At 71.5% G+C, this 12,717-nt stretch overlaps 1 protein-coding gene and 1 long non-coding RNA gene across 2 annotated transcripts in view; both read right to left on the bottom strand.

The window, feature by feature from the left end:
* Positions 1–12,717, bottom strand: part of LOC148223808 (uncharacterized) — a 135,342-nt gene that overhangs the window by 105,323 nt on the left and 17,302 nt on the right. The window lies entirely within an intron of this gene.
* Positions 3,308–9,988, bottom strand: IMPDH1 (inosine monophosphate dehydrogenase 1). Its single transcript, XM_088166019.1, is given in 16 exon segments — positions 3,308–3,932; positions 4,128–4,144; positions 4,537–4,620; positions 4,703–4,846; positions 4,922–5,066; positions 5,237–5,380; positions 5,731–5,826; positions 6,106–6,196; positions 6,748–6,947; positions 7,507–7,594; positions 7,920–8,126; positions 8,353–8,427; positions 8,786–8,887; positions 9,317–9,365; positions 9,763–9,776; positions 9,778–9,988. Coding segments are annotated over 16 exon segments (1,638 nt in total). The 5' UTR covers positions 9,859–9,988; the 3' UTR covers positions 3,308–3,831.

Consider the following 12,717-nt stretch of genomic DNA (forward strand, 5'->3'; position numbering starts at 1 on the left):
ACCCCGCATCCCTCCAGATCCCTCCAAATCCCAAGACCCCCCATTCCTCCCCGCCCCCCCCATTTGAGGATGTCCCCAAATCCCAGGAACCCCCATTGCCCCGGACCTCCCCAAACGCAGGACTCTCCCATGCCCTCAGGACTCTCCATTTCCCAGACCCCCCAGACCCCCCAAGCCCCCCCAAATCCGCCCCCCCACCTGGCTCCGCGCCGCTCCCGGCCTCCTCCAGCTCCAGGGACGCGTTGCCCCCCTCGGCCCCGATCTTGGGGGGCACCGTGGGAAACAGGAACCCTAGAAGAGGGCACCGAGGTGTTGGGGGGGTCCCTCAGGTTCGGGGGGTCCCAGGGGGGGCCGGCCCGTCCCGGGCACTCACCGGCGGCGCTGAGTCTCCCGGCCAGCTTCGAGAGGCCCGGCAGGAGCCGGGGGCGGCCGGGGGCGGCACCCAGCAGGCTGGTGGGGGGCACGGCCGCCCCCGAGCCCCCCGGGGGGGGGTCCAGCCCCGCGGTCAGGTCGATGGCGATGTCCAGCTCCAGCTGCTTGTCCCGGGGGCGCCCCGGACGGGGGGTGGTAGCCCCGGGGCCGGAGGGGCTCCCCCAGCGCCCCGCTTCCTCCGGGGGTCCGGCGGAGCCCTGCTCATCGCCGGGCTCGGGCAGGGTGGGGGGCGCGGCGCTCCGGGGGGGGCCCGGGCTCCTGGGGGTGCCCGGAGGGGTGGGGGGCGCGGGGGGGCGCGGCCCCCCCTGGCTTCGCACCTTGATCTTGAAGTTGAGGCCGAGGTTGAGGGACAGGACGGGGGAGTCGCTGTGGGGCGCGGCGGGGCCCGGGGGGGTCCCGGGGGGGCTGCTGGGGGGCGGGGGGGCGGCGGCCGGGGCGGCCAAGCAGAGCAGCGCCAGCAGCAGCCGGGGGGCGGCCGCCCCCCCCACGGGGGACATCAGGGACATCCGGAGCGGCTGCGGAGAGGGGGGAGAGAAGTGTCACCCCCCCGGCACCCCAGAGCCCCCCATGACACCCTGGAGCCCCTCCCCAGCTCTCGGTACCAAGGGAGCGTTCGGGGGGGGACACCTCGGGGAGCACCTTGGGGACAGGGACGGGATGGGACAGGAGCACTTGGGGGGGCACTGGAGCGCCTGGGGACAGGAGCCCCAGGGGAGAGGACAGGACCTCCCGGGGGGGGAACAGGAGCACCCCGAGTTTGGGACAGGAACACCTGTGGGGAGGGACACAGGAGCCCCCCCAGGAAGGGGCAGGAGCAGCGCGGGTGGCGCGGTGGCACTCGGGGACGGGGGGCACGCGGGGCCGTGCGGAGGTGTCCCCCCCCGCCCAGAGCTCCCCCGCCCGCGCCAGGTCCCTAATCGAGGTGACAGGGGCTGTCGCCGCGGGGTGGCACCGCGCCCGTCAGGGCGGCGGCGACGCGGGCAGGACGGATGCGAAGTGACACGCGGGGTGACACGCGGGGTGACACGCGGGGACAGTCCCGCACCGGCACCTCCGGAACCTGTGCCATCCCCCAGCACCTGTGCCATCCCCGCACCCGCCACCCCCCGGCCCTGCCACCCCCGCACCCCACAGCCCCAAGACCCCCACCGCGATAAAAGGGGGTCCCCACGCCGCGCCCCCTCCCCGGTGTCACCCGTGGGTCGCAGCCACGCGCGCCCCGCGCACACCCGCCCTCCCCCCGCGCTGTGCCCACGCGTGTGACAGGGACATTGCGGGGGGGGCGCACGGGCACAGCTCGGAGTGGGCACCCCCTGCACCCAGAATCCGCTCACCTGTGCAGCCCCCTCCCCCCCTCACCACCGCTCACACACCCACCTGTGCCCCCCCCCCGCACCCACCTGTGCCCCCCCGCACGCTCCCCGTGCCCTCCCACGCACCCCGACCCCGCACCCCGACCCCCCCCGGGTTCTCTCCGCTCCCCCCCCCCGCCCCCCCCGCGCCCCCCCCTCCCCGCGCGTGGGTGCCCGTGCGCACGTGTGCGCGCGCGTGACCGCGCGTGCCAGCCGCGTGTGCGTGGGACAGCGCGCGCGGGGGCGGCAACGGGGAGGGGGGGGCGGCTCGGAGATCGAGAGTATTTTGGGGGGAGGGTCACCCCCGAACCCCCGAACCCCGGCTCGCCACCTCCGCGTCCCCCGCACCCCGCACCTCTAGGCCCCCCCCCTCGCCTCCAAACCCGGCCCCCCTCCATCCCCGGCACCCCCAAACCCGGCTCACCTCTCTTCCCCCGGCAGCCGAGACCCCCCGGTCTGCGCACCCCCCCTCCCCCCCCTCCGGGGACCCCAACCCCGGGCACGCCCCGCACCCCCAAACCCGGCAAACCCGGCACCTCCACCCTGCGCCCCCACCCCCGGCTCAGCAGCGCCCATCGCCCCCCCAGGCGGGACCTCCCCCGCACCCCGGGGACCCCGACCCCCGCACCCCGACCCCCCGCGCACCCCCAAACCCACCCCCGCCCCCCCGCACCCACCGGCCTCGGCGGCGGCTCCAGCCCCGGCCCGGCCCCGGCGGCGGCAGCGGCGGGAGGGGCGGGCCGAGCCCCCCCCCCACTCCTCCTCCTCCTCCTCCTCCTCCCACCCCCCGCGCCCCCCGAGCTCCCCCCGCGGGCACCGGGACCCGCACGGCCCCGCTGGAGCGGGGGGGGGCACAGGTGGGGGGGTGTCCCACATCGGGGGCGGGTTCCGTGTTTGAGGGGTCCCACTTTGGGGGGGGGGCTCATATTTGGGTTCACAAATTTGTGGGGGGGTCTCACATTTTGAAGTGGTCCCATGTTTGGGGGTCCCACATCTGAAGGGGGTCTCACTTCTGGGGGTGCCCCCGTAGGGGAGGGTGTCCCACATTTGTCGAGGGGAATATCTTGCATTTGGGGGGTTGTCTCACATTTGGGGGGGATATCCCACACTTGGGGGGGGGGTCTCACTTCTGGGAAGGTGCCACAATATGGGGGGGGGGGGGTCCCTCTTGGGGTGGTCCCGCTTCTGGGGGGTCCCAGGTGCGTGCCAAGGCGTGCCAGGTGTGTCCCAACCTTTGCAACGTTCTACGTGAGCCACCCGTGCCAGGTGTGTGTCACCTGTGCCATGTGTGCCACCCTGTGTCACGACATGTGTCCCTGGTGCCACGCGTGTCCCCCGGTCCCCGTGCAGGGACAGGGACACGCCAGGGCCAGGCTGGGGGACAGGACCATGGACAGGAGGAGGGGCGGGGACAGGGACAGGGCCGGCCCAGGGACACAGACAGGGACAGGGGACAGCACCATGGACAGGGCCGGGGACAGCCCAAGGACAGGGCTGGGGACAGGGACAAGGACAAGGCACGCTCCGATGCTCCAAGACTTTATTCACCCCTGGCCACAGCGAGTCCGGGGCTCCCCCAGACCGGGAGGCCACAGGCCCGTGGGGTCCCCGGGCCACTGTGGGGGTCCCCCGGACACTGTGGGGGTCCCCCAGGACGCTTTGGGGTCCCCCGGGACCCTGGGGAGGTCCCTGCAGTGCCGGGGGTCCCCGGGAGGCTGCGAGGGTCCCCCCCCTCCCCACCCGGGGGGACACGGCCCTGCAAGCTCCGCAGTGCCAGGGAGGGTTTGGGGGTCCCCGCGGGGTTTGGGGGTCCCTGCACCACTTTGGGGGGGGTTGTGGGGTCCCTGCATCCCCCTCTCTGGAGAGGTCCCCACAGCCTCGTGGTTCCCCGGGGACGTTGGGGGGTCTCTGCACCCCAATTTCTGAGGACTCTGGGGATCCCCCTCCCCTGTGGTGCCCAGGGGGGGTTTGGGGGCTCCCCGCACTCCCAGTTCCGGGAGGGTTTCCGAGTTTGGGGGTGTCCCCATGTCGGGGTCCCAGTGCAGCATCAACAGCGCCGGTGTCGGGGGGCCGGGGGGGTCCCCGCGGGCTCCGGGCGGGGGGCGCTGGCCCGGGCGGACCCCTCCTCAGGGCAGCCCCCTCTGGGCACTGCGGGGACAAGGGAGGGTCAAAGAGAACCCCCAAACCCCTTCTGGGGGGGTTGGGACCCCCAAACCCCAGATCCTGGCTGGAGACTGGGGGTCCCCCCTCCCCCAGCCCCCCCCGACCATCAGGGAGGGGATAAAGGGGGGTAAAGGGGACCCCCCGAGCCCCCCCAATCCCAGGGGCTGAGCCGGTACTTACGGGGCAGAACCGTGAAGCTGCGAGGGAGGGGAAGATGAGGGGGGTTCAGGGGGGGCACAGGAACCCCCCGCACCCCAATCCCCCAACACCGGAAAACTGGAGGTGCCCCCAGACCCAGTACGGGGGCAAATGGGGGGACCTCCGAATGGGATCTGGAGCGGTGCCTTCCTCAGCTCCCCAAAACCTCCTCCAAACCCCCCTAGCCCCCCAAAAACCTCCTTTAAACCCCCTCAGCCCCTTAAACCTCTCCAAACCCTCCCAACCCCCCAAGCCTCCTCCAACCACTCTCAGGCACCCCAAATCTCCCCGCTCTCCCAAACCCCTCCAAACCCCCCAACCCCCTCAGCCCCTCCAAACCCCCCCAACCCCCTCAGCCCCTCCAAACCCCCCAAACCCCGTCCCCACTCACGAGTGCAGCCCGTGCACCCCCCCCTCGACCTGCGCCGCCACCGTCCTGCGCTCGAACTTCAGCTCCCCCGCGAACATCATCGACCTGGGGGGGGGCAAGGGGGGTTCGTGGGGCCGCTGGGACCCCCCCAAACCTCCCCCGACGCCCCCCTTGAGCCCGCACTGACCGCAGCGCCGAGAGGCTGCGGGCGCCCAGGTCCTGGCAGCCGTGCTGCAGCCCGGCCAGCAGGTACGGCACGAACTTGTGGATGGAGCCCTTGTCCTGCACCGAGCCCGACACGCCCTGCGCCACCTTCACCGCGTCCCCCTCGCTGCGGGGGGACACACAGGGGCTGGGGGGGGCGGCTGGGGGGCGGCACCCCCCCGGCCCGGCCCCCCCCGGGTACCTGAAGTAGCGTTTTTGGCTGCCAGGACCCTGCTCCATGGCGTCCAGCGAGCCCATGCCCCGGTACTGCTTCAGCCGCACGCCCTCCGAGAAGAAGAACTCGCCCGGGGCCTCCGTGGTGGCCGCCAGCAGCGACCCCATCATCACTGGGGGGGACACCCCGTCAGGGACCCCCTCCCTCCGCCGGCGGGGTGGGGGGCGTGGAACTCCCCCAGTACGGGCTGGGGGGCTATGGGGTGCCCCGGTGGCCGTGAGACCCCTCTGGGTGCCCCCTCTGCCCCTCGGTCCCCCCGCCCCGTGTCCCCCTGGCCCTCACCGGTGGAGGCTCCCAGTGCCAGCGCCTTCACGGCGTGCCCGGGGCTGCGGATGCCACCATCAGCGATGACAGGGACACCGAAACGCCGCGCGTACTCGGCCACACGGTACACGGCTGTGGCCTGGGCACGGCCACAGGCCAGCACTGCAGGGGACAGGGACATGTCAGGGACACTGTAAGGGACACAGCTGTGGCCTGAACCTGGTCACACACCAGCACGGCCACTTTGACAGGGACAGGGACAGTGGGTCAGGGACAGGGACACTGTGAGGGACACGGCCATGGCCTGAGCCTGGTCACACACCAGCAGCGCCACGGGGACAGGGACACCGTCACAGGGACAGGGACAGTGGGTCAGCGACAGGGACACTGAGGGACACGGCCATGGCCTGAGCCCGGCCACGTGCCAGCACCGGCAGAGGGACAAGGGATCAGGGACAGGGACACTGCAGGGGTGTCTGGGGGTGCCGGGGGGGTCAGGGGGTGTCACCCACCCTCCTGGGTGATGCAGATGGAGCCGCTGCCCATCCCCACCCGCAGCGCGTCCACCCCGGCGTCGATCAGGTTCTTGGCCTGGGCCGCCGTCACCACTGCGGGGACACCCCAAAATGGCACCCCGGACACTGCCCAGGGCACCCCAGAAACAGTGCCCCGAAATGGCACCCAACGCTGCCCAGGGTACCCCAAAATAGCCCCCCAAAATGGCACCCCAAAATGGCACCCCCAATTCCACCTCACCATTGTGGGGGACACCCCAAATGCCGCCCCCCATTTCTCCCCCATCTCTGCCCCCCCCAAGCTGCAGCCCTGGCAGTTCCTGTGTCCCCTCCCAGGTTTTGGTCCCCGTGTCCCCCCGTTTGGGGTCTCACCGTTGCCCCCCACCACCTGCAGCTCGGGGTACTTGGCCTTGATGTAGCGGATCATGCTGAGCTGGTACTGCGAGTTCCCCTGCGACGAGTCCTGGGGGCAGGTTTGGGGTGCGGGACAGGTTTGGGGTGCAGGGCAGGTTTAGGGTGCAGGTTTGGAGGTTGGGGTTCAATGAGCAGGGCGGTGCTGGGGGTACCCTCCAGGCCCCTCCTTTTTAGGGGCATCCCCCACCCAGCACTAGCAGCTCCATCCCCAGATCCCATCCCCTCCCTTTTGGGGTCCCACGGTTTTTGGGGTGCCCCCACCCCCTATTTTTAGGGTTCCCCGCTGCACCCACCCACCTACACCAGCGGCTCCATCCCCATCTCTCTTTCCCTTCCCTTTCTGTCCCTGCCCGATTTTTGGGGTCTCCCATTTCTGGGGATCCCTGTTTCTGGGGTTCCCCATTTTCAGGGTCCCCCACAGCAGCACCCTCAGGTCAGCTCCACTCTCACCCCCCCCCCCCCCCCCGTTTTTGGGGTGCCTCCCCTGCCTCATTCCCACATCACCTCTTTTCCATCCCCTCCAGCCCCGCAGCTGTTCCGAGCCCCCGGTTTGGGGTCCCCCCGGGTCTGGGGGTCCCCCCGGTCTGGGGGTGCACGCACCAGCACCACGAGGTCGGTGCCGGCCTGCACGAGCAGGTCCAGCCGGTATTTGTCATCCTCGCGGGTGCCGATGGCGGCCCCGACCCGCAGCTGCTTCCGCCCGTCCTTGGAGGCCGCCGGGTGCTCCCGGTTCTTCTTCAGGTCCGTGCGCGCCATCAGCGCCACCAGCTCGTCACGGCTGTTCACGATGGGCAGCTTCCCTGCGGGGACAGCGCGGGGACAGCTCAGCGGGCAGCCCCGGGACAGGGGACACGGCGGCGGTTTGGGGACACCGAGCGGAGCCCAAGCGCAGGGTGATGGTGGCCGCCAGCTCGGCACTGCTGGTCACCATCAGCGGCTTCCCTGGGGACACTGCAGGGACTGCGGGGTCACCCAGGGGCTGCAGGGACATGGAGGGGACCCCAGGGATGGGGGCACAGGGACAGGAAGGGGGGACACACGGCTGACCCCAGGGACACGGAGGGGACCTGAAGGATGGGGTGGGGACAGCCACCAGCTCATCGGTGCTGGTCACTGCCAGCAGCCCTGGGGACACGGCGGGGACAATGTCACCAGGGGATGGGGGCGTGGGGGGACAGCAACAGGGACAGGGGACATCCCCCACGGGGTGCCCAGGGTGACACAGAGGTGCCCCCGAGTGGAGGTGACCCCTGCTGTGGGGTGACACCTGCTGTGGGGTGACAGGGAGGTGCCTCCAGGGCTGACAGGGGACTCGGGGGGTGACAGGGGACTCGGGGGGTGACGGGTGCCCCTCTGCACCTTTCTTGCTGCGCTGCAGGATCTCGTTGGCCTCTTTGAGGGTGACACCGGCTGGGGCCACCACCAGGTCCCTGCGCTTGGTCATCACCTGGGGACACAGGTACACACGTGCCACTGGCATCGGCACAGGTGCTGGCACCAGCGCTGTCTGGCATTGCCACCATCACTGTCACCAGCACTGGCACTGACACCGGCACTGTCACCATCACTGCCTGTCACTGTCACATGCACTGGCGCTGCCACAGGCGCCAGCACGGGCACTGTCACTGTCACCTGCACTGTGTGTCACTGTCACCTTCACTGTCACTTGTGCTGGGGGGCCCAGGGGCGCTGTGGGCAGCCCCCACCCCTTCCCACCACAGATCTCCAACCTCCCGTCCATCCCGTCCCGTCCCCCCCAGCCCCACACCCACCTCGGCCAGGGGGGTGGCCCTGTCACTCTCTCGCAGGAAGTCGATGTCCCGCGAGGTGACGATGCCCTCGAGCCGCCCCCCCAGGCGCCCCGAGTGGGTGACAGGGACCCCCGAGAAGCCGAGCCGGGCCTTGGCGTCCCACACGTCCCCCACGGTGTGCGCCGGGCTCATCACCAGCGGCTCCGTGATGAAACCCTGCTCGAACCGCTGGGGACACGGGACAGTGTCACTGGGGGGCGCGGGGACAAAGGGGACAGCGTCACTGGGGGGCACAGGGGGCTCAGGGACACAGGGGGGTGGCATTGGGACAGGGACCACCGAGGGAACTCCCAAAATGGGGTGCTGATGGCCACCACCGCTGGCCAGCACGGGCAGGGTCCCAGGGGACAGCAGGACTGGGGGGGTCCCAGAGCAGGACACCCCCCCGGCTCACCTTGACCTTGCGCACCTCGCTGGCCTGGAACTCGGGGGTGCAGTTGTGGTGGATGATGCCGATGCCACCGTTCAGCTGGGGGGGCACAGGGGGGCCGTGGGTTCCTGAGCTCCGGCTGGGCGGGCAGCACCCCCCCCCCCCCAAATCTATGTCCCCTCTCCCGTTTGCCCTCGCACCCCTCAGGGACTGCGCCCCCCTCTGCTCAGCTCCCTGGGTGCCCTCCAAGCACCCACGGGTGCCCCCCACGTCTGACAGAGCTGCCCCCAACCCAGACTCCCCACAACCCCCCGGGTGTCCCCTCGGTGCCCCCCCGGGATGGCTCCACCCATGCGGGTGCCCCCCTACCCGTGGTGATGGCCCTGTCCTCCTCGGTGACCGTGTCCCCCCAGCACCCCCAGTGTCCTCCCAGTGTCCCCGCCGTGTCCCCACTCACGGCCATGGCGATGGCCATGTCCCCCTCGGTCACCGTGTCCATGGGGGATGACACCAGGGGCGTTTTTAGGGTGATGGTTCGGGTCAGTGCTGATGTCAGGTCCTGGGGAGGGGAGCACCCCTAAAATCCTGATCGCCCTCAAGGGCTCCCCTGAGAAATTGGGGGCAACTCCACCTCACCCCCCCTGCCCTCCCAGCACCCCCAAAGACACAGGGACCCTGCACCCATAACCCCCCCCCTCGAGGGCTGGGGTTCCTCGAGCCCCCATCCCCCAAACCTGCAGGGACCCCACGGGCATCCCCCAACCCCAGAACCACAGGGGGGCCCAGGAGGGGGATGGGGTCACTCCGGGGAGGGGGCACAGGAGGGTCCTGGGGATCCAGGGGGGTCCCAGGGGGCCATGGGGGGTCCTGGGGATCCAGGTGAGGCTCTGGGGGCACGGGGGGGCGGTCCTGGGGGGCACAGGGGGGGTCCTGGGGATCCAGGTGAGGCTCTGGGGGCACGGGGGGGCGGTCCTGGGGGCTCACTCACCACCTCATCGGCCGTGAAGTCGATGTAGCCCGGGAGGATGAGGAAGTCACTGTGGGGGACAAAGGGCTGGGGACCCCCCTGACACCCCCAAACTGACCCAGACCCGCCGGGGGGGGGAATGAATGCTCCCCCTTGAGGGTCCCCCCTGGGGGAGGATGGAGGAGGGATGTGTGAGCTGGGGGGTCAGGGGGTTCCTGGGGGGTCCTGAGGGGTTGGCAGTGGGGGGGCAGGGGGCGTCGGGGGATTCTTGGGGTGGGGCTTGGTAGTCCCTGGGGGGGTTCCTGGGAGGGTCTTGGGGTGTTGCGAGGTCCCTGGGGTTCAGGTGTCCCCAGGGAGGAATCTGGGGGTGCCGGGTTGTGCTGGGGGGCTCTGGAGGTGCCTGTGAGGGTCAGGCGGTGCGGGGGGCGGGGGGGGGGGGGGTCAGAGGGTTTTGGGGTCACCCGCACTTGTAGGTGAGGCCCGTCAGCGCAGGCGAAGAGCTGCTGGGCCGTCAGTCCGTCCTCGGGCACGTACCCGGCCCCGCTGATCAGCTGCTGCGCCATGCTGGGGGGAGGCTGGCACCGGGACCGCGCACCGGGACCCCCCGGGACCCCCCAGAACACCCCTAGGACCCCAGACACACCGGGACCCCCCGGACCCACCGGGACACGTCCAAACACCCTCCCGAGGGCTGGGACCGCACACCCGCACCGGGGCTGGGCTGGCCGGGCCGGGCCGGCCGAGGGGGGTCCCGGTCCCGGGGGGCGGTGCCGTGGGGCGGTCCCGGTCCCGGGGGGCTCCCGCTCGTTGCGCTCCCGCAGCGGCCCCGGCGCAGGGCGTGGCCGTGGGTGTGGCCATGGGCGTGGCCGCTCCAGAGGGCGTGGCCAGGGCCGGGACTGGCCGCCGCAGCCCCCCCCCCCCACTCCCAGCCTGCCCAGCGCCTCCCAGTGCCCCGGGAGCGGCCCCAGCGCTCCCGGTAACCTCGGCCAGGGACCCCCCCTCATCCCCCGGTAACCTCCGCCAGGGAACCCCCCCATCCCCCAGTGCTCCCAGTAACCCCTTGCGCCCCACTAGAGCCCTCCCGCGCCTCCCAGCCCTCCCAGTAGCCCCTCCCGCATCCCCCGGTTAACCCCCAGTACCCCCCCACTGCTGCCCCGCACCCCCAAGTAGCCCCCCAGTGCCGCCCCTCCACCTCCCAGTAACACCCAGCGTCCCCTCGCCTGTGCTCCCTCCCGCCCCAGTAACGCCCCAGTCCCTCCCAGCGCCCCCCAGTACAGCCCTTCCCTCCCCCGGTGCCCCCCCGGTGCCGCTGCCCCGCCCCAGCATTGCCCCAGCATTGCCCCAGTCCCTCCCAGTGCCCCCAGTCCCTCCCAGTGCCCCCCCCCCGTACCTGGGCTCCCCCTCGCCCATGGCGCTGAGCGCCGCCGGGGGCGGGCCTCGTGACCACGCCCCTGCCCCGCCCCTTCCCTGGCCCCGCCCAGCGCCCGAGCTTTAGGGCCCCCCGAGCCCCGGGATTGGGGTTCAGTGCACCTCTCTTTCGGCCTCCCCCCCTGTGTTTTGGGGTGCAATCCTTCATTTTGGGTGCTCCCATTTTTGGGGTGTATTCCACCCCCTTTTTGGGGTGCGCCCCTCTGTTTTGAGCACTCCCTCTTTGGGGTCCGCTTTCTTTCTTGGGGAGCAAGCCTCTGTTTAAAATCTATTTATTTCTGTTCGGGGTGCTCCCCGTTTTTGGGTGCACCCCCTGATTTTGAGCTGCCTCCCCTTTGCGGGGACACTCTTCTGTTTTGGGTGGCCCCGGCCCTTGGGGTCCCCCCCTGCCCCGGGGGTCTCTGGGGACAGCCCGCGCCCCCCGGGACTGTTTGTACGGCGGCTAACGAGTCCCGGGGGAGGGGCGGCAGAGCAGCCGCACCTGAGATCACCTGAGAGCACCTGTGAGTGCCCCGTGCACACCTATGTGAGCACCTGAACTCACCTGTGCACACCTGTGAGTGCCCCGTGTGTGCCCTGCCCGCACCTCTCAGCGCTCCCGCCCGCCCCCTGCTCGGGGGGCACCCCCACACCGGCCCGGAGGGGGTGGGTGTCCCCCCAAATTGGGCGCTGTCTCCCCGGCACAGCGCCCCCCGCAGGCAGGGGGGGGCAGATGCGCAGCCCCCCGCAGGACAGCCCTGCCCTCCCCCTCCAAGGTGACCCCCCCGTGTCCCCGGGTGACCCCCGAGAACAGGGACCCGCGGGGGGCAAACAGAGCCCACCCGAGGCGCGGCCCGGATCCCCCATGTACCCCCCACACTGACCCCCCGGCACAGCACTGACCCCCGGGACCCCCCCACACTGACCCCCAGTCACGGACCTGCCCCCTGCGCTGTCCCGTCCCCGGCATTGACCCCGGGACCCCCCGGCTCTGGACCCCCCCATGGCGGCCCTGACCCCCCCTTGGCCCCCCGACTCTGTCCCCCCCTCCCGGCACACCCAGAGCCCCCAGACCCCCCCCGTGACCCCCCATTACCTGCCCGCCCTCCGTCCCTCGTGGGTCACCTCCCCCTCGAGGGGCTCTGGGGGGGCTTCCATGGCTCGGGAGGGTCCGGTGGGTGCCGGGGGGGGGTCCCGTGGGTGCCGCTGCCGCCGGGACCCGGCGCCGTGGGGTGGGGGGGGGGGGGGCGGGGTGGGGGGTACGTGGGGGGCGGGGCCCCCCTCGGCTCCGCCCACCCCGGGCCCGACACGAGGGAAACTGAGGAAGGGGGCGGTGCGAGGGTCGCCCCACGTTGGATTTTGGGGAGGTCACAGAGGGGGGACACGCATAGAGGGGGCTTTTCCCCCCGTGCCCCCCCCGCCCTGCCCCCGCCCCATCGAGGGGGGGGTCGCAGCTCCGGCCCCTCCAGAGCCGGCCAGGGGGACACGCGTGGGAACGCGACACGGGGGGCTCGGGGGGGCTCGGGGGGTTCATAGCCTGTGTGCCCCCCCTCGCCCCCCCCAACCCCCCGGGCCATTTGCAGCCGCGGCAGCTGCCGGGGATTAACGCGGCCGGGATTAAGGGGGGATTTGGGGGGGGGGCGGGGGGGGACCAGGAAGGTAATGGGGGGCGGGGCTGCTCCGCCCAGCGCTCCCAGTATAAACCAGTATAACCCTGCTCTCCGAGTGCGTGTCAGTACTCCCAGTGTAATGCGTTGCACACAGTTCTACCAGAGCTCCCAGGACATCCCAGTGCTCTCAGAGCACCCATTTCTTCCAGCACGCCCCAGTGCTCCCAGTGAGACCAGTACAAACCAGCACACCCCAGCTCCCCGTGCAGCCCCGAATGCCCCAGCACAGCCAGTGCAGCCCAGTACCGCCCTGCGCGCCCCAGGGCTCCCAGTACAAACCAGCACGCCGTGCTCCCAGTGGGAGTGTCCCCGTGCCGGTGCCACCCGCCGGAGGTGACCCGCCGG

The sequence above is a fragment of the Sturnus vulgaris genome, chromosome 5 (genome assembly GCF_052056855.1).
Source record: "Sturnus vulgaris isolate bStuVul1 chromosome 5, bStuVul1.hap1, whole genome shotgun sequence".
NCBI lineage: Eukaryota > Metazoa > Chordata > Aves > Passeriformes > Sturnidae > Sturnus > Sturnus vulgaris.